Raw genomic sequence first — 17,628 nt, forward strand, 5'->3', positions numbered from 1 at the left:
AGTCATTTTTTAGTGAGTGCCCACAGTTCAGGCTCTCCAGAAACAAAATTTTCAAGGGCTGTGATTTCAGCAGGGAACGTTCTTTGTGCTAAATCTGCTCTGAACACTGAAACAGATAAAGTGTCAGTGCAGAGGCTCAGGAAGAACACCCAGGGAAAACAAGGAGCAGCTCTGGGAGAATCCCAGGGGACGCCAGGCTGAGGGATTATTCCTACCTGTGGGTACTCCCCAGGCTGCTGGGAATAACTGAAATAATTTTCCATTGCATGTTGTGGTGCAGTTCCCTGAGACACAGCAGCATCCACGACGTTGTTGGGAAGGCTGGTCTGCTGTGGAGGACTGGAGGCTTTGCTGGCAATTGCTGCTGGGAACACAAAGAACAGAGGCTGGATCAACACCTGGCTTGTAAAAAACACACTAATGAGGTTCTAGGCCAGGATTAAAATTGAGATTTGTGCCCCAAATTAATCAGTGCTACTAATAATTGAAAGGCTTCTAGAAGTTTGTGAGCCTCTGAAAATCCAGCCCTGTTTAACCATCAGGATAAATTTGCAGTTCTGAGACACACTACAAGATTTCCTTGAGGATAAATGCTGTGGTCACTGCATTTACCAGGCAAACAGGAGAAGTATTTGCCACGCTCTGGCTGTGGAAATTTGCAATGAAATCCATGGAATGTTTGCTTACCTGGCAGACAGATACCAGGCAAAACACTTGCCAAATTCAAGTAGGGGTTGGTGCTCAGCCGGATTTCTTTTGGGGGCTCCCCAAGCAGAGAAGTCTGTTTTTTCAAGGGAGTCTGAAAAATGGACAGGGCAGTTTGCATTAAATTCATATTAAATTGATCAGAAGTAAGGTTAAGTGGCCCAGCAGGGTCTTGGGAAAAGCTTAGTCCTATGAAAAAAACCTTCTGAAATAAAATGAAACTTTTGAAGTCAATCCTTCAAAAGTTCCATTTTATTTCAGCAATCTGGACACATTGCCTACACTTTTTTCTTCCAAATAGTTTTTGTAGGAATGTTTCTCTTCAGACTGCAAGTTCCTAAAGGATATTACAAAACAAACAAACAAAAGAAAACCTTTTATATGCAAGTGAAGGAATAATAATCACTCGAGCAATTCCAGATGCAGGGAGTGAACATTAAGTACATGGCCAAGACAAAATCAACTCTTTTCACTTGGAGACACAAGGAAAGAAAGGCCAAATGTCAGGAAAATCATGAGTTAAGCCCATGTTTCCCCAAAATGTTGAAGTATTGAAGTACATTAAAATTATTGTTTATTACTTTATAATATATTATTATTACATATAATTATTATTATAAATTATTTTAGATTTATATATTAAAAAAGTAAATTTTCTTAAGGGCAGGAAAAAAATTCTGAAAGGAGACCACTTAAATCCCATTCCATCATCCTCTCACACCTCACCTTCAAGGGAATAAATAATATTTTTAAAAACTGGTAATTAAAAGTGGAACATTTATATACACACACACAAGCACCTGGAAACCCACAGGCCCCCCAACCACCAGAACTGCTCCTGATGAATGACAAAATTCAACCCCAAGTTCAATTTTTGCCCTTTAGAAGAGTCTGCCCTGAGATAAATGTGAAATTCCATCATCCAGCCCTGTGAGGCACACATGGAGAGAAGCCCTGCAGCACTGAGGAGCTGCCTTTGTTCCTGCAGCTGGACCACCACGGAGAGCATTGTTCTCTCCCCAGCACTGCCGGGACCTCCACGGGCACAGGATGCTCCTGGGATCCAGGGAATTGTACAGGGGGACACAGGAGGGGTGAAGATAAAGGAGGAGGAGGGAGGGGAAGGGAAGGGAAAGGAGGGAAGGGAAAGGAGGGAAGGAAGGAGGGAAGAAAGGAGGGAGGAAAGGAAGGAATGAGGGAAGGAATGAGGGAAGGAAGGAGGGAAGGAAGGAGGGAAGGAAGGAGGGAAGGAGGGAAGGAGGGAAGGAAGGAAGGAAGGAAGGGAGGGAGGGAGGGAGGGAGGGAGTGGCAGAAGGAAGGAAGGAGAAAGAGGAGGAGAAAGAGGAGGAGAAGAGAAAGAGAAGAGAAAGAGAAGAGAAAGAGAAGAGGAAGAGAAGAGGAAGAGAAGGGGAAGAGAAGGGGAAGAGAAGGGGAAGAGAAGGGGAAGAGAAGGGGAAGAGAAGGGGAAGAGAAGGGGAAGAGAAGGGGAAGAGGAAGAGAGAGAAGAAGAGGAGAGGAGAGGGAGAGGGAGAGGGAGAGGGAGAGGGAGAGGGAGAGGGAGAGGGAGAGGGAGAGGGAGAGGGAGAGGGAGAGGGAGAGGGAGAGGGAGAGGGAGAGGGAGAGGGAGAGGAGAGGAGAGGAGAGGAGAGGAGAGGAGAGGAGAGGAGAGGAGAGAAGAGGAGAGAAGAGGAGAGAAGAGAAGGAGAGGCAGTGTGTGTGCAGCACGCTCCTTACCCCCAGGCTGGAGTCGCAGCCCTTGCTGTGGCCGGCAGCTTTGGCGTGGGCAGCCCGCAGCGCCCCGGGGAGGCTGGGCAGGGCCTGGGGGAAGGGCGGCGCTCCCGGCACCGCCTCGGCCTTGTCTGCAGCGGCGGTGGGCCCGGGAAGAGCTGGTCCAACCATGTGCTGATTTGGGAAGAATGGCAGCATGCCCATCCCTGCTGCTGCTGCTGCTGCTGGAATGGGAGCTGGGTTAGATGCTGCAGCCAGCCATAAATGGAGAAACTTTGCTGTTAGATGGGATTTGTTAGAGAGGGTTTGGTTGGGGGGTTAACAAGGGTGGAGGAGAACAATTCCAGATACTGCACTGCTTTTTGTTCCTTCCCCATCCCACGGGCAAACAGCTCCATTTCAAGCTGATTCAATAAAACTCTGACTTTTCTAAACATTCCCTGTGATAACTTTCTTAGTGCTTCCTGGCATTTTCAAAGAAAACCTGGGAACAACATCCTGGAGGATGCTGGATGGGAGCACAGGGGGAAACCCCACCTCAACTGGCATTGGGAAGAATTCTTTTCACTGAAAAGCTGCAAAGTGTTCTCCAAAATGAAAGCCTGGCTATTTGGAGGAGCTTTCTGCCCTCCCTGGATGCCCCTCCCTTGCTCCTGGTCACCACCATGGCTCAGAGCACGGCCAGGACTGCAGAACACAGGGAGCAGTGGAGGAAACAAAGTCAGAAAATCCTGCAATGGTTTGGGTTGGGAAGGACCTTAGGGATCATCCATTCCCATGGCAGGGACACCTCCCACTGTCCCAGGGTGTCCAGCCTGGCCCTGGGCACTGCCAGGGATCCAGGGGCAGCCCCAGCTGCTCTGGGAATTCCATTCCAGGGCCTCACCTCCCTCCCAGTAAGGAATTCCTTCCCAATATCCCATCTCAATCTACCCTCTTTCAGCTTCCAGCCATTCCCTGGGTCCTGTCCCTCCAGGCCTTGTCCCCAGTCCCTCTCCAGCTCTCCTGGAGCCCCTTCAGGCCCTCTGAGTTCTCCCTGGATCCTTCTCTCACCAGGTGAGCACTGCCAGTACCCAGCTGATCTTTCCTCATAAATATTGAGGGCATCAGTGGCACAGAAATTTGCATTCCAAACTGACTCCTGTCACAGACTGGCTGGTAAAACTCATTTCTTAATAAAATGAAGGCAAAGAGCAAATTTGTGGTGCCTTTTCAGCAACTCCCCTTTCCCTGCTTTGAAAACCCCACAAAAGGTCACCTCTAAATAAAAGCACACTCCAAAAAAGGCAGTAACTGAGCTAGCAGAGGATTTTACAAGCTGCTTTTGTTACACAGGGAGAAAGTCAGGTGCATGATGTGGAGCTGGGCATTTCTACTGCTCTGGGATGAAATGAAATGTCATTTACACTTGAGAGCTTCTCCTCGTGTTGCCAGGCCTGAGTTCACTGCTGGCATCACCCCTATGCCCAGCACTGTCTGCAGGAGCATTGTTGGAGGCTCTCCCAGCAAACCTGGTTTCTAAAAGGAAGAAGAGAAAACTGTGTAAATGATTAAAATAATCTGCTCACAGCTACTTTTTACAACTTCCACACTCTCAACCTCTCCAGCTGTACTGAACTGTTCAAAGATCACAGAACCATGAATGGGTTGGGTCGGAAGGGAACTTAAAGATCATGGGCACCTGGTGCTATAAATGATTTATTTTAGGAATTGTGAGAGTGTTCAGAGAGAGGCAGGGCTGCAGGGATGGCCTTACACTGTTTGCCTGCATGTTCTCCATCTTCAGCAGCTGCTGCTGGGGCAGGGGCAGGTGAGCAGGGCTCTGCAGCAGCAGGCTGGAGGTGCTCCCCAGAAGTGAGCTCTGAGAAAGGATTAAAACAAGGGTTAGCTGGCAGCCAGGGAGAAAGTGCTCAAAGAAATTAAAGATTTCGAGTTAAGACAGCAAAGGGAAATAATTTCCTCCACAGAACTGATTTTGCTTCAGAGAAATACCCAGGTATGTTTCCCCCCACGACAATCTACATGAAACCCTACTCCAGAGGCATTAAAACCTGACAAATGACAGTGCCTGCAGATGGGCAAGTCTATAAAATATTCACATTGCTCATTCAGAATATTCTGGATCAGTTTGCCACCAGAACTGAGCCACTGAATTAATAACTTTGGGGCACCCTCTTCAGACTCTGCCACTTGTACATTCAACATTGTGAGCTCTGGCCAGCAGTGAGGCTTAAAATAAACTTTAAAAGACATCATGGTTTATGTTACAGGCCTGGAAGGGTCTGGCAGCATCACCTGCCAGTAAAATGCAGGTTTGCTCTATAGGTTGTTGTACAAAAATAAACAGACAGGACACTGTGATCGTGCCAAGCTCACCCTTTATTGTTTTTTATCTCCAAACCCAGGGAATGAAGAGGGCAAAACATCTCCCAAATATTTCCAAGCCTTGTCTGTGTCTGGGTGGCAGGCTTAAATTCCTCTGGAAAAAACCCTTTATGACTGAAATATGATCTTCTGGACTCAGAAATGTGCTTTTCCAAACCAAGATGGGCCATATCTAGATTAGTTATGCATCTATTTGAATTGTCTCAGTGATTTCCAGGAGAAATTATGCAGGGCTGGTTATTGTCACCAGTGCCAGGGGCTGCTCCTTCTAAGCTTGGCTCCAGCAACAAAGCAAAGTGGTTCAATTGCAAAACTTTCAGAAATAAAAGAGTGGAAAAATCAGTTGGGTCAGAATCCTCTGAGGAAAGGCTCTGGATTAATCAAGATTTAATAAATTGCTGGATGACTGAAGAAAACATCCCTGAGAAAGGAGAAAATGCATTATTTTGGAACAGGATAATTTATGACTAAGAGAAATTAAGAGAAACAAGCAGCAAATCCAGCTACCTAGAGCTGAAAAATTACTGGGTGAATAACCTTCAAATCCTCTCTGTTGAATCCTTTTTAAAGAATTATTTTTAAATATTTATTCTCATTCTGTTCCTTCACAAAGCCCTGAATATAAAACAGAAACCTAAGACATGCAGGGAGCTACAGCAGCGTGACTGGGGAGGGGTTTCAGTGACAACACTGAATTTCTAAATAAATAAACAAACAAATAAACAAAACAGTGACCTGCTTCTCTGGCAACACCCCAAAACAAATCACCCCAGAAGAGAAAAATGTGCCTTCAGGAAGAAATTAGGATCAAATCCTTCTAAAATTCAGGTTTGGAGCTCAATAAATGACAGGAAGCTCCCAGGAAGAGAAGGAGATGAGACTTTTAAATCTCTGGACAGAGAAAACACAGAGTTGTTTGGCTGCAGCTCTCCCAAGCCAAAAACCACTGGAAAAACCTTTGGATCATCATAAATCCCTCTGTTAATTGTGGAAAACATCCCTGGCTCCAGCTGGGAGCACCAAACACTCCCAGTGCCTTCCAAGGAAGCACAGGCTGAAGAGAGAGCAGCAGGAACTTAAACAGACCCATTGAAAATGTCATTTCAGTTAAAAAAAACCCAAAGAATTATGTCTTTTTAAATATGGGGCAAAATTCAGCAGAATTTATTCAAAATTGATATATTCACCTACCAGTCTTTAGAGAAAAAAACAGAAGAGCTCAATATAGTTAATATAGGGAATATTCCTGCATTTTAGTTGGGTCTTTTTAAAGATCTCTAAGGCTGTGTTTGTCAAAAGAACTGCAGAAATAAGTGATGCTGAAGGGGATTTTATTGTTAAAATGGAAATTTCTGAAATATCAGAAATAATAAGGCCAAGTGATGGACTCCAGTCCCTTGCAGGTCTTTGTGTGAATCCCTACCATGAATATTAAATTCAATTTTTGGCTCCCGGCAGAGCTGGAGAAACCCCTGAGAGCAGCTCAGCTCAAGGCAGAAATTCTGGCTGTGGGTGCATTTTCTCTCTCTCAAGTTCTAGCACAAACCCATCCCAAAGATCCTTCCCATTTTCTCTCAGGAATTCTGGAGCCCATCTGGAATTACAGAACTTGGGGGGTTTATCAGGAAGAAGCAACATCTGCAAATCTCTATTTTTTTATGGCACATGCAGCACATTTGGGTCCCTGCAAGCCTGAAAATGAAGCTAAGGCTGCTGAACTCGTTGGTTTGAATCAGATGAACCATGAAGTCCCTCCAGGAGTGTGGATGAGCTGCTCCAGGAGAAAGGGATGTGCCAGGCCCCTCGAGAGCTCATTTAAAGAGGGTTTTTTCTGCCAGTAATGACAAGTTTTGTCTACATGGGCAGGTTTTAAGTCCAAAATTTAGATGAAATAACTCCATTCTGGACAGTTAGCACTGCCTGCTCCCCCATCTCTTATCCTTCCTTAGAGCTCCAACAAGAACATTTGATTTTAGCTTTAATCCCTTAAAACTTCAGGATCTCTCCCCATATACCTCTTTTTTTTTTTTTTTTTTGTCACATACCTGATGAACTTTATTCAACTGCAAAAAAGGTGGCCCAACTGCTGAATTTATGAGGTGAGGTAAACCTGCAGATGCTCCAAGAACTGTTTAAGAAACACACCAAAAAATTAGTGTATTTTACAAATTAGAAGAGTAAAAGTCTTTAGAATTATCCTGTAGTTTTAATTTGCTTTTCAGAAAATCTTCAAAGTGTACAAAGGTCACTACAAGGGAACCTCGTTGAGGTTGGGAGAGGCTAAGAAACCTTTTGATGTACAATGAGCAGAAGGTGAGAGCTCCTCCACACCTGAGAGTTTCACTCCTGAGCTGACTGCAGGCCTTATCTGAAGTGCTTGAAATTCACATTTAGCTCAAGTGTTTCTGCCCTGAAGTGGTCACTTCACACCCCATTTCTGGGTTTCTTTGTCACCACGCTCTCAGCTCTGCCCCACTTTATCTCCTCATCACCTGATTCCTGTTCTGAGCACTTTCACCGTTTGAAATGTAATTAATTAGGGTTCATGTTTATTCACATCCTAATTAGAACACAGAAACGTTTCTGGCTGATGCTGTAATCAATACTCTGCACAGCTGTGGCAGCAGCCAAAAGAATAAAGATTTACATTGGCAACGGGAGAAAGACTCAGGCTGCAAAATTCAGATCTAAAATCAGATTTAGCCAAGCCTTGCAAAAGACATTTCTTTCTAAACCCATTTCTAATAGGAATATTCAGAGCCCACAGATTTCATTCAAGGGTAATTTGTATGGAACACCGAATTTTACCCCCACTCAAGAGTGTAGCAAAGCCCCCTTGCTTCTGTTTTCATAAAAGGTGAAGTTACCAGCACAAACACACTGAAACAGTGTCTGCACAGATTTTAAATACAATTTCTACTTAATTACTCTGCAAAAGCCTCGCAGCACTCAGGACAGGGTTGGGTTTTGCATTATTTCAGAGCAGCTTACCAGGTTTAACAGCGTGGCCACGCAGCTGGGGCTGCAGCAGCATCTGCAGCATTGCTGGGTTATTAAAACTTTTCATGATCTGCACTGGATTTGGCTCTGGAAGCAAGCCTTTCCTGTTGTTCCTCATCTCCAATGAAGAGAGAAGAAGTGTTAGGATCAAGAAAAAGCAATGAATGCATTTAAACCCCTCACACTCCAATGGCAATGTACACATTTCATCTGACAAAAACCCATTTCCTTCCCTGTTTCCTGCTTTTTTCCCCCTCAAATGAAACACCTAACAAAGGATTCCAGCAAAATTTCAAGCACATTTCTTTTTTTCTTTTAAACCCAGAGTTATCAGTACAGGAGAATAAGAAATGTTGCCCTGAGCACCATATCTTGTAACAGACTTCTCATCTCTTTTCTAGAGATGTGGCCTGAGCAGGCTGAAGAGAGGGAACTCTTCTGCCTCTCCATGTAACACTGATCACATCCAATTTTCTAGGAAATAATTTGATAAGACATGTGGGTGTAAAAAGCTTTCTTCTACCTCGAGCATGAAATGAACCTATTTCTCCTGCCTTGAAATTTATCTTAAAGCTGACAAATTCTTGCCTCTCTGTTTGAAACCAACTTTTAGCTCGTCCAATGACTCATTCCCAGTCACTTTTGTTTTGAGCTGGAATGATTTCTCTTAAAGGAGATTACATTTAATAAATCCCAGAGCTATGTGGGTGCAACTTTGTGGTATTTTATGGATATTTATTAATCTTCTTCCTGGCCATCTTTGCCTAGGAAGGAGCCTGAACTGGGCTGATAATACACAATTCCAGAATGGTTTGGGTTCGTTAAAGCCCTTTACCATGGGCAGGGATCCAACAGTGCTGACCAATCACAGAATTCCAGACTGGTTTGGCTTGGGAAGGACCTTAAATCCCACCCAGTGCCACCCCTGCCATGGCAGGGACACCTTCCACTGTCCCAGGCTGCTCCAGCCTGGCTTTGATAAACCCAAACCACTCCCCAAGCCCGGCTCCTTCTCCTGGCTGCACAAAGCCCCAGCAGGGCGTGAGGAGCTCATCCCAAAGAGCTTTCCAGGGATCTCACCATCCTCTGTGCTGCTATCAGAGCTGCCAAGGTGCTCCTGCCCGGGGCTCCAGGGGCACAGAAGGACACCTGGAGCCTCCTGCCGTGGATGGTGGCCCCGTCCATGGCCCCTCGCACGCTCTCCGCCTGCTCCGCGCTCTCGTACTCCAGCACGGCAAAGTCGCCGCTGCCGCCGTCCTCGTCCTGGGCAAACTGCAACGGGACAGCTCCAGAGCCAGGGACATGGGAATGGCAGCAGGAACAGCTCCAGAGCCAGGGACATGGGAATGGCAGCAGGAACAGCTCCAGAGCCAGGGACACGGGAATGGCAGCAGGGACAGCTCCAGAGCCAGGGACATGGGAATGGCAGCAGGGACAACAGCTCCAGAGCCAGGGACATGGGAATGGCAGCAGGGACAGCTCCAGAGCCAGGGACACAGGAATGGAAACAGGAACAGCTCCAGAGCCAGGGACATGGGAATGGCAGCAGGGACAACAGCTCCAGAGCCAGGGACATGGGAATGGCAGCAGGGACAGCTCCAGAGCCAGGGACATGGGAATGGCAGCAGGAACAGCTCCAGAGCCAGGGACATGGGAATGGCAGCAGGAACAGCTCCAGAGCCAGGGACATGGGAATGGCAGCAGGGACAGCTCCAGAGCCAGGGACATGGGAATGGCAGCAGGAACAGCTCCAGAGCCAGGGACATGGGAATGGCAGCAGGAACAGCTCCAGAGCCAGGGACATGGGAATGGCAGCAGGAACAACAGCTCCAGAGCCAGGGACATGGGAATGGCAGCAGGAACAGCTCCAGAGCCAGGGACATGGGAATGGCAGCAGGAACAACAGCTCCAGAGCCAGGGACATGGGAATGGCAGCAGGAACAGCTCCAGAGCCAGGGACATGGGAATGGCAGCAGGAACAGCTCCAGAGCCAGGGACATGGGAATGGAAACAGGAACAGCTCCAGAGCCAGGGACATGGGAATGGAAACAAGAACAGCTCCAGAGCCAGGGACATGGGAATGGCAGCAGGAACAGCTCCAGAGCCAGGGACATGGGAATGGCAGCAGGAACAGCTCCAGAGCCAGGGACATGGGAATGGCAGCAGGAACAGCTCCAGAGCCAGGGACATGGGAATGGCAGCAGGAACAGCTCCAGAGGCAGGGACATGGGAATGGCAGCAGAACAGCTCCAGAGCCAGGGACATGGGAATGGCAGCAGGAACAGCTCCAGAGCCAGGGACATGGGAATGGCAGCAGGAACAACAGCTCCAGAGCCAGGGACATGGGAATGGCAGCAGGGACAGCTCCAGAGCCAGGGACATGGGAATGGCAGCAGGAACAGCTCCAGAGGCAGGGACATGGGAATGGCAGCAGAACAGCTCCAGAGCCAGGGACATGGGAATGGCAGCAGGAACAGCTCCAGAGCCAGGGACATGGGAATGGCAGCAGGGACAGCTCCAGAGCCAGGGACATGGGAATGGCAGCAGGGACAGCTCCAGAGCCAGGGACATGGGAATGGCAGCAGGAACAACAGCTCCAGAGCCAGGGACATGGGAATGGCAGCAGGAACAACAGCTCCAGAGCCAGGGACATGGGAATGGCAGCAGGAACAGCTCCAGAGGCAGGGACATGGGAATGGAAACAGGAACAGCTCCAGAGCCAGGGACATGGGAATGGCAGCAGGAACAGCTCCAGAGCCAGGGACATGGGAATGGCAGCAGGAACAGCTCCAGAGCCAGGGACATGGGAATGGCAGCAGGAACAACAGCTCCAGAGCCAGGGACATGGGAATGGCAGCAGGGACAGCTCCAGAGCCAGGGACATGGGAATGGAAACAGGAACAGCTCCAGAGCCAGGGACATGGGAATGGCAGCAGGAACAGCTCCAGAGCCAGGGACATGGGAATGGCAGCAGGAACAGCTCCAGAGCCAGGGACATGGGAATGGCAGCAGGAACAGCTCCAGAGCCAGGGACATGGGAATGGCAGCAGGAACAGCTCCAGAGCCAGGGACATGGGAATGGAAACAGGAACAGCTCCAGAGCCAGGGACATGGGAATGGCAGCAGGAACAGCTCCAGAGCCAGGGACATGGGAATGGCAGCAGGAACAACAGCTCCAGAGCCAGGGACATGGGAATGGCAGCAGGAACAGCTCCAGAGGCAGGGACATGGGAATGGAAACAGGAACAGCTCCAGAGCCAGGGACATGGGAATGGCAGCAGGAACAGCTCCAGAGCCAGGGACATGGGAATGGCAGCAGGAACAGCTCCAGAGGCAGGGACATGGGAATGGCAGCAGGAACAGCTCCAGAGCCAGGGAAATGGGTACTGCAGCAATAAAGCAGCTCCAGAGCCAGGGAAATGGGAATTCCAGCAATAAAACAGCTCCAGAACTCAGGGAAATGGGAATTCCAGCAGTAACAACAGCTCCAGAGCCCAGGGAAATTGGAATTGCAGCAACAACAGCTCCCAGAGCCCATGGAAATGGGAATTCCAGGAACAACAACAGCTGCCAGCACCCATGGAAAACTGGCAGTTCCAGCAGCTGCCCTGCAATATTGTACCTGCCCCCTGCAAGATCCTGCCCAGCTGACACAACCAAGGCTGGTATTCCCCCCAAACCATGAGGTGCTTTCTGTAAACACTGGAAATAAGCTGGATATCACATCTTCAGCTATGTGGCATTCATGTTTATAGACTCATGGTCATCTGCTCATCCCTTCCATTATCTCTTCCATCCCCACCTTCACTTCCATCCCACCTCATGCAGAACCTCAGCCATGAAATGCATTTAACACAGATTTAAAGAACAGAGCAGGATGAGAAGCAAACTGTAAATATTGCTGGATGCTACAGCCAGTTTTATTCTGCAGGGTAATTATAAACTCGTTCTTCTTCATTTTTTTCAGCCTGCAATATTCAAAGTGCTGTTCATCAGGGTGCATGACAGCTGCTGAAACATGCAACAATGCAAATTCCAGCAGTATCTGGTGCCTTTTGGGAGCAGGGGAAGGCTGTGGTTGTGGGGAATGCCAAGAGAAGATGCCAGACTGATCAATCAAGCAGACTGGAAAAGGGCTTATGTGGCAAACACTGCTCTGGCCTTTGTGTGCAGACTTTGGGAGAGAATGAGCAGATTTAAATCAAACAAAAAAACAGGCTGAGAAGGGAGGGATGAAGCTTAGGCAAAAATCTCCAGTCCCCAGATAAATGGGAGTGATAAACTGATACCAGCTCTGGTGTGGAAGAGACAAAACCTCCTCCAGATTGCTCTGGATAAAAACAACCTCAGCCCCACAAACTCCCCCTGACAATTGAAATATAAATGTCAAAGATCTGGAAGAAAAAGAGGGTGGTCAGATCTTTACTGGCACTGTTACTGCCTGGCCTCTGGGCAGAGCTCTGGAGAACAGATATTTCATATATAAATACATTTTATATTTAGATTTTATTTTGACACCAGTTTAGTGCACTGGCAAAGACCTGAGGTGCTGGTGAAAAGAAGGGTTTGAAGCTATGGAACATCTGTATTTTAGTTTCAGCTGCAATGAAACACAGTTAAAATCTCCCTTAACATGTCCCAGGTGCAGCCACCAATATTCTTGCAAAGGATTCAGGAACTTTTCAACTTCCCAAGTAAACAGGTACTGAAAAAAAGCTCTTTATTCCTATCTAGATAAGGGTGGAGACCTTTCAGTGACAATTTAAAGTTGACAGAAGAAAAGAATGAGGTTTTCTGATCCATTTTGTTGAAACAAAGGACAAAACACATTTTTCCTAATATCCATGTGCAAGTATTTAGCAGCTCCTCCTGACAAAACATTTCTGTTGTCAGTAGAGGAGAAATCAAAATAATTTATGTTTTTAAAAAATTTAACTCTGGAATAAGATGAAAAAACCCAGAGTTTATTTCATGAGCTCAGGTAAGAATTTTGGGCAAAGGATTGTGATGAAATACTGCATGAGCTCCCAGCAGAACAAAGCCATGGCAGCACCACAAGAGCTGCATTAAAGTTTTCCAGAAAAAAAAAAACTTTTCTCAGTCACTCTCTATAGAAACTCCCCCCAAACTGAGGTTTTTGCTTCCCTGTCCTCTCCCAGTTTTTCTGTCTCTACCCACCCCACCACATCCCCCCCTCTTTGCTTTTTCCACCTTTTCTTGGGTCTTCCTCCTCCTCCTCCCTTCCTTGTCCTCAATTTTCAGGGTGTCTCACTCATAAACCCCTAATTAATTAGCATCCATTTTCTTCCCCTTTTCACCTATCAAATCTGAACTATTTGTTTTCCTACCTCCACCCTCCTGGATTTTATAGGAACTGACCTAATGCAGACACTCTCCTCACCCACACCAAGTATTACCCAAGATTTATTATGATTTAAAAGGCAAAAAGTCAAATTTTGAGTGCTTCTAACTGCACAGCAGAGCTCTGTCAGTGAAACCCATCTTTCCCCAAGAAGTCTGTTATTCTTTGAAGCTCAGAATCTTTAAATGATGGTGAAAAATTGTTGGGGGAGCTGATAACAGCCCCCAGATTATTTGACAGCTGGGAAAAAAAAAAAGCCCTGAAGGAAAAGACTTAAAAGGATCAATCTGTTGAGCTAATTAAACAAAGATTGAGCAGGAGACTGGAGTCCAGCATTTAATACCTTCTTACAGGAGGAAAATCATGGGGAGCAAAAGCTCCTTAATTCAGGCATCAGTGAGGTGAGGCTGAAGCCAGACACATTCCCAGGCTGGAGACCAAAACAGGCAGGAATGGGCATTTTCTGGGAAGAGTTAATTCCAGTTTATTCACCTCCTGGTGGATCTGGATCAGGCAAGTCTAAGGATTTCCTCTGGCCAACTACAGATTGCTGGGGCTGGGACAGAGCCCTAGGGAGGGGGCAAGGCCTGCAGGTGGTCAGGCTGCAGATCCTGAGGGACCTTCTGCTCCTCCTGCTGGGAATCTCTGGGGGCTCATCCCTCAGGCTGATCCCTCAGCAGCCTTCCAAGAGACTGAAGGGAAAAAAACAACACAAAACCAGCCCTGCCACTGAAATCTGTGTGACTACAAGGAAAGATTTCCTTCTGCTGCTTGTTTATGAGGATCTAGCTGTGCCACACTGATTTGTGGCCTCATCCCACAAGCCACGGGGAGATGAGAAGGAAACCTCTGCACTAAAAAGGCAAAGATCCAGCACTTCTGTGCATCCCAGCTTTCCAAAGGATGTGTCACTTCTATCCCTGGCAATAGCCAAGAACCCAAGTCTTCCTCAGTTAGGGAAAAACATGTTAAATATTAATACATTAATTATATGATGTATTTTGCATCATCTGAACTGTTGCACCTGTGATATTCATACACTCTGGCTTTCTTCGAGCAATAAAACCTTCAGCAATGTTTACTTGAAAAGCTCTCAAAAACCAAGTTATTTTCAGTAAATGATACAGGGGGATCTCCTCCAAACATTTTGCTGGCATTCCACTGGAGTGGGGTCCTGCAGAATTCCCAGAGAACATGGACACACTGCACACCCAGAGCAGCTCAGCACCACTGCTGGAGTGCTATCCTGCAGAATTCCCAGAGAACACGGACACACTGCACTCCCAGAGCAGCTCAGCATCACTGCTGGAGTGCTATCCTGCAGAATTCCCAGAGAATATGGATCACACCACACACCCAGAGCAGTTCAGCATCACTGCTGGAGTGCTATCCTGCAGAATTCCCAGAGAACATGGATCACACTGCACTCCCAGAGCAGTTCAGCATCAATGTTGGAGTGCTACCCTGCAGAATTCCCAGAATTCCCAGACACATGGACACACTGCACTCCCAGAGCAGTTCAGCATCACTGCTGGAGTGCTATCCTGCAGAATTCCCAGAGAACATGGATCACACTGCACTCCCAGAGCAGTTCAGCATCAATGTTGGAGTGCTACCCTGCAGAATTCCCAGAATTCCCAGACACATGGACACACTGCACTCCCAGAGCAGTTCAGCATCACTGCTGGAGTGCTATCCTGCAGAATTCCCAGAGAACATGGATCACACTGCACTCCCAGAGCAGTTCAGCATCAATGTTGGAGTGCTACCCTGCAGAATTCCAGAATTCCCAGAGAACATGGACACACTGCACTCCCAGAGCAGTTCAGCATCACTGCTGGAGTGCTATCCTGCAGAATTCCCAGAGAACATGGATACACTGCACTCCCAGAGCAGTTCAGCACCACTGCTGGAGTGCTATCCTGCAGAATTCCCAGAATTCCCAGAGAACATGGACACACTGCACTCCCAGAGCAGTTCAGCACCATTGCTGGAGTGCCACCCTGCAGAATTCCCAGAGAACATGGATACACTGCACACCCAGAGCAATTCAGCACCACTGCTGGAGTGCTATCCTGCAGAATTCCCAGAATTCCCAGAGAACATGGACACACTGCACTCCCAGAGCAGTTCAGCACCATTGCTGGAGTGCTACCCTGCAGAATTCCCAGAGAACATGGACACACTGCACACCCAGAGCAGTTCAGCACCACTGCTGGAGTGCTATCCTGCAGAATTCCCAGAGAACACGGACACACTGCACACCCAGAGCAGCTCAGCACCACTGCTGGAGTGCTATCCTGCAGAATTCCCAGAGAACATGGATCACACTGCACTCCCAGAGCAATTCAGCACCACTGCTGGAGTGCTATCCTGCAGAATTCCCAGAGAACATGGATACACTGCACTCCCAGAGCAGTTCAGCACCACTGCTGGAGTGCTATCCTGCAGAATTCCCAGAATTCCCAGAGAACATGGATACACTGCACACCCAGAGCAGTTCAGCACCACTGCTCCCATCACTGTGCAGATGGCACAACAGTTGACAGGAAAAAAAATTAGGAAAGTAAAATAAATAAGAAAAACAGGAAAGTAAATAGGAAAAACAGAAGTGGAAGACAGCAAGAGGGAAGTGAGGCAATGCTGCAATCCCAGCCTTGGTTCTCCATAAGACAGAAAGCCAGCCTACCTGGCAGAAGACAGGTTTGTACTTCAGGGAGAAAGCCTGGAGCAGCTCTTTCGAATCAGCGCAGTCCTTTTGTAACTTATCCACACAAAGGCACTTGGAGTGAATGAGGTTTGTGGTCAGCTGGTTCACATCCATCCACTGGGCAAACAGAGTGCTCTCCTCCAGCTGCTTGCCCAGCAGCTCCAGCCTGGCCTTAGCAGCAGAGTCCTTCTTCATGTACTCCACGAAGCCATAGCCCTTGGAATGGCCGGTGAGCTCGCTGTAGACCAGGAAACACCTCTCCACGTTGCCATAGGCACGCACCAGTTCCTCAAACTCCTCTATGCTGAGGGACAGGGGCAGGTTGGTGATGCACAGCAGAGCATCCGTGGGCTGCAGCTGCACCGAGATCTCCTTGCCACGCAGGGAGTGCTGGTGGAACCTCCTGATGGCGCTCTGGGCCTGCTCCCCGTTTAACAGAGTGACAAAAGCTGCAAGAGAGAGGAGTGGGGACATCAGCCACCCCAGCTGGTCTGCAGCCACACCTCTGCCTCCCCTGGGACCACAGATTCACCCCAAAGAGCCAACAAATAGATCTATTATATATAATACCTAAAATCTCAACTGAACATCATGAGCAATTACCTCAAAAAGTGACTATGTTGTGATGCACACAACCTCACCACCTGGAACCCAACCAATTCTGCATCTGGGGAACAAAATTCAATATTCTACTGGCAGACTGTTCTTTACTAAATTAAATATTCCATTAAGTGGAATACACACATCACAGATTCTATGGAATCTCTTGGATGACAACATGCACAAGTTCTCCTTTTGGGGTTAACAGATCTTTTTTGGGCTTTTCAGTCCATAAGGCATTTCACACAATCCCAGACTGGATGAGGGGGGCAGGGACCTCCAGTTCCTCCAGCAGGGTCACTCAGATGGGTTCCAGGATCCCAAGGGATGGAGATCTCTCTGGACAACCTGCAACAATGCTGGGTGACCCTGACAGGGCAGAAGTGTTTCCTGATGTGAGCAAACTGCAAATGCGTCTGGAGCTGGGCAGGTTTTCCTCTCAGGCACGTGTGGTTTGTCCCAAGAGAGGCCTCAGGGCCAGTTTTCCAAAGGAATTCAGCCAGCTGAGGTCAGCTTGGCCCCAAAGGGACACTCACTGAGGAATACTCCTGAGAGAGGCCAGAGGGGACCAAAAATCAGATCAACACCAGAAAGTTCCCAACTTTCACTGGCTTCAGTAGAAGGTGACAGAAAAGGCACTGAGGGATGCCAGACAAGCTGTGACAGTCCATGACTTCACACACAGCACATGGTGTCCCTCACAGAATTGAAATAAATGCAAGTTTTAAGTTCTCACCTGTTCTTTTATTCCTGTCCACATAACAATACTTGATTTCATAATCTTTAAACAAGTCGTGGATTTCCTGCAAGGGAAAAGGACAAATAAGTCCCCAAACCAAGCAAGTGGATAAATTCATCCTCATTTCAAACAAAACCAAAAACTTTCCCAACAAACAGAAAATTTCACCATAGAAACACGATCAAATATTTGTTTTTAAAGGAGCTGGTTACACATTGCTGCAGCAATGTTTTAATCTCACATAAAAAACTGGCTTGCTGAATTTGATTAATTTGCTTTTCATTCTCTGGGGTGACATAAACACAAAAGGGCGTCCTGTAACTGTCTTTTGATAAAGACAAATAACATCACAGCTCATTAAATAGCAAAACCCTCTCCATTTCTCTGAAGTACAACTGG

The 17,628-nt window shown here is 47.5% G+C and overlaps 1 protein-coding gene across 10 annotated transcripts in view; it reads right to left on the bottom strand.

The window, feature by feature from the left end:
- RAVER2 (ribonucleoprotein, PTB binding 2) overlaps positions 1 to 17,628 on the bottom strand; it is a 30,455-nt gene that overhangs the window by 4,415 nt on the left and 8,412 nt on the right. For 6 of the 10 annotated variants that reach the window (XR_009487455.1, XR_009487454.1, XM_059853611.1 and 3 more), the window contains exons 2-11: positions 17,227 to 17,293; positions 15,870 to 16,339; positions 8,899 to 9,090; positions 7,810 to 7,936; positions 6,864 to 6,946; positions 4,190 to 4,294; positions 3,840 to 3,951; positions 2,440 to 2,657; positions 688 to 799; positions 216 to 364 (exon numbers count right to left, since the gene is read on the bottom strand). Coding sequence is in view for 8 of the 10 variants with exons in the window: in XM_059853611.1 (XP_059709594.1) it covers positions 216 to 364; positions 688 to 799; positions 2,440 to 2,657; positions 3,840 to 3,951; positions 4,190 to 4,294; positions 6,864 to 6,946; positions 7,810 to 7,936; positions 8,899 to 9,090; positions 15,870 to 16,339; positions 17,227 to 17,293 (1,635 nt within the window). In the remaining 2 variants the exon portion in view is untranslated. The remainder of the gene's footprint in view (positions 1 to 215; positions 365 to 687; positions 800 to 2,439; positions 2,658 to 3,839; positions 3,952 to 4,189; positions 4,295 to 6,863; positions 6,947 to 7,809; positions 7,937 to 8,898; positions 9,091 to 15,869; positions 16,340 to 17,226; positions 17,294 to 17,628) is intronic. The other 4 variants (XM_059853607.1, XM_059853612.1, XM_059853606.1 and 1 more) reach the window with 4 other exon arrangements.

This window comes from Haemorhous mexicanus, chromosome 9 (genome assembly GCF_027477595.1).
Source record: "Haemorhous mexicanus isolate bHaeMex1 chromosome 9, bHaeMex1.pri, whole genome shotgun sequence".
NCBI lineage: Eukaryota > Metazoa > Chordata > Aves > Passeriformes > Fringillidae > Haemorhous > Haemorhous mexicanus.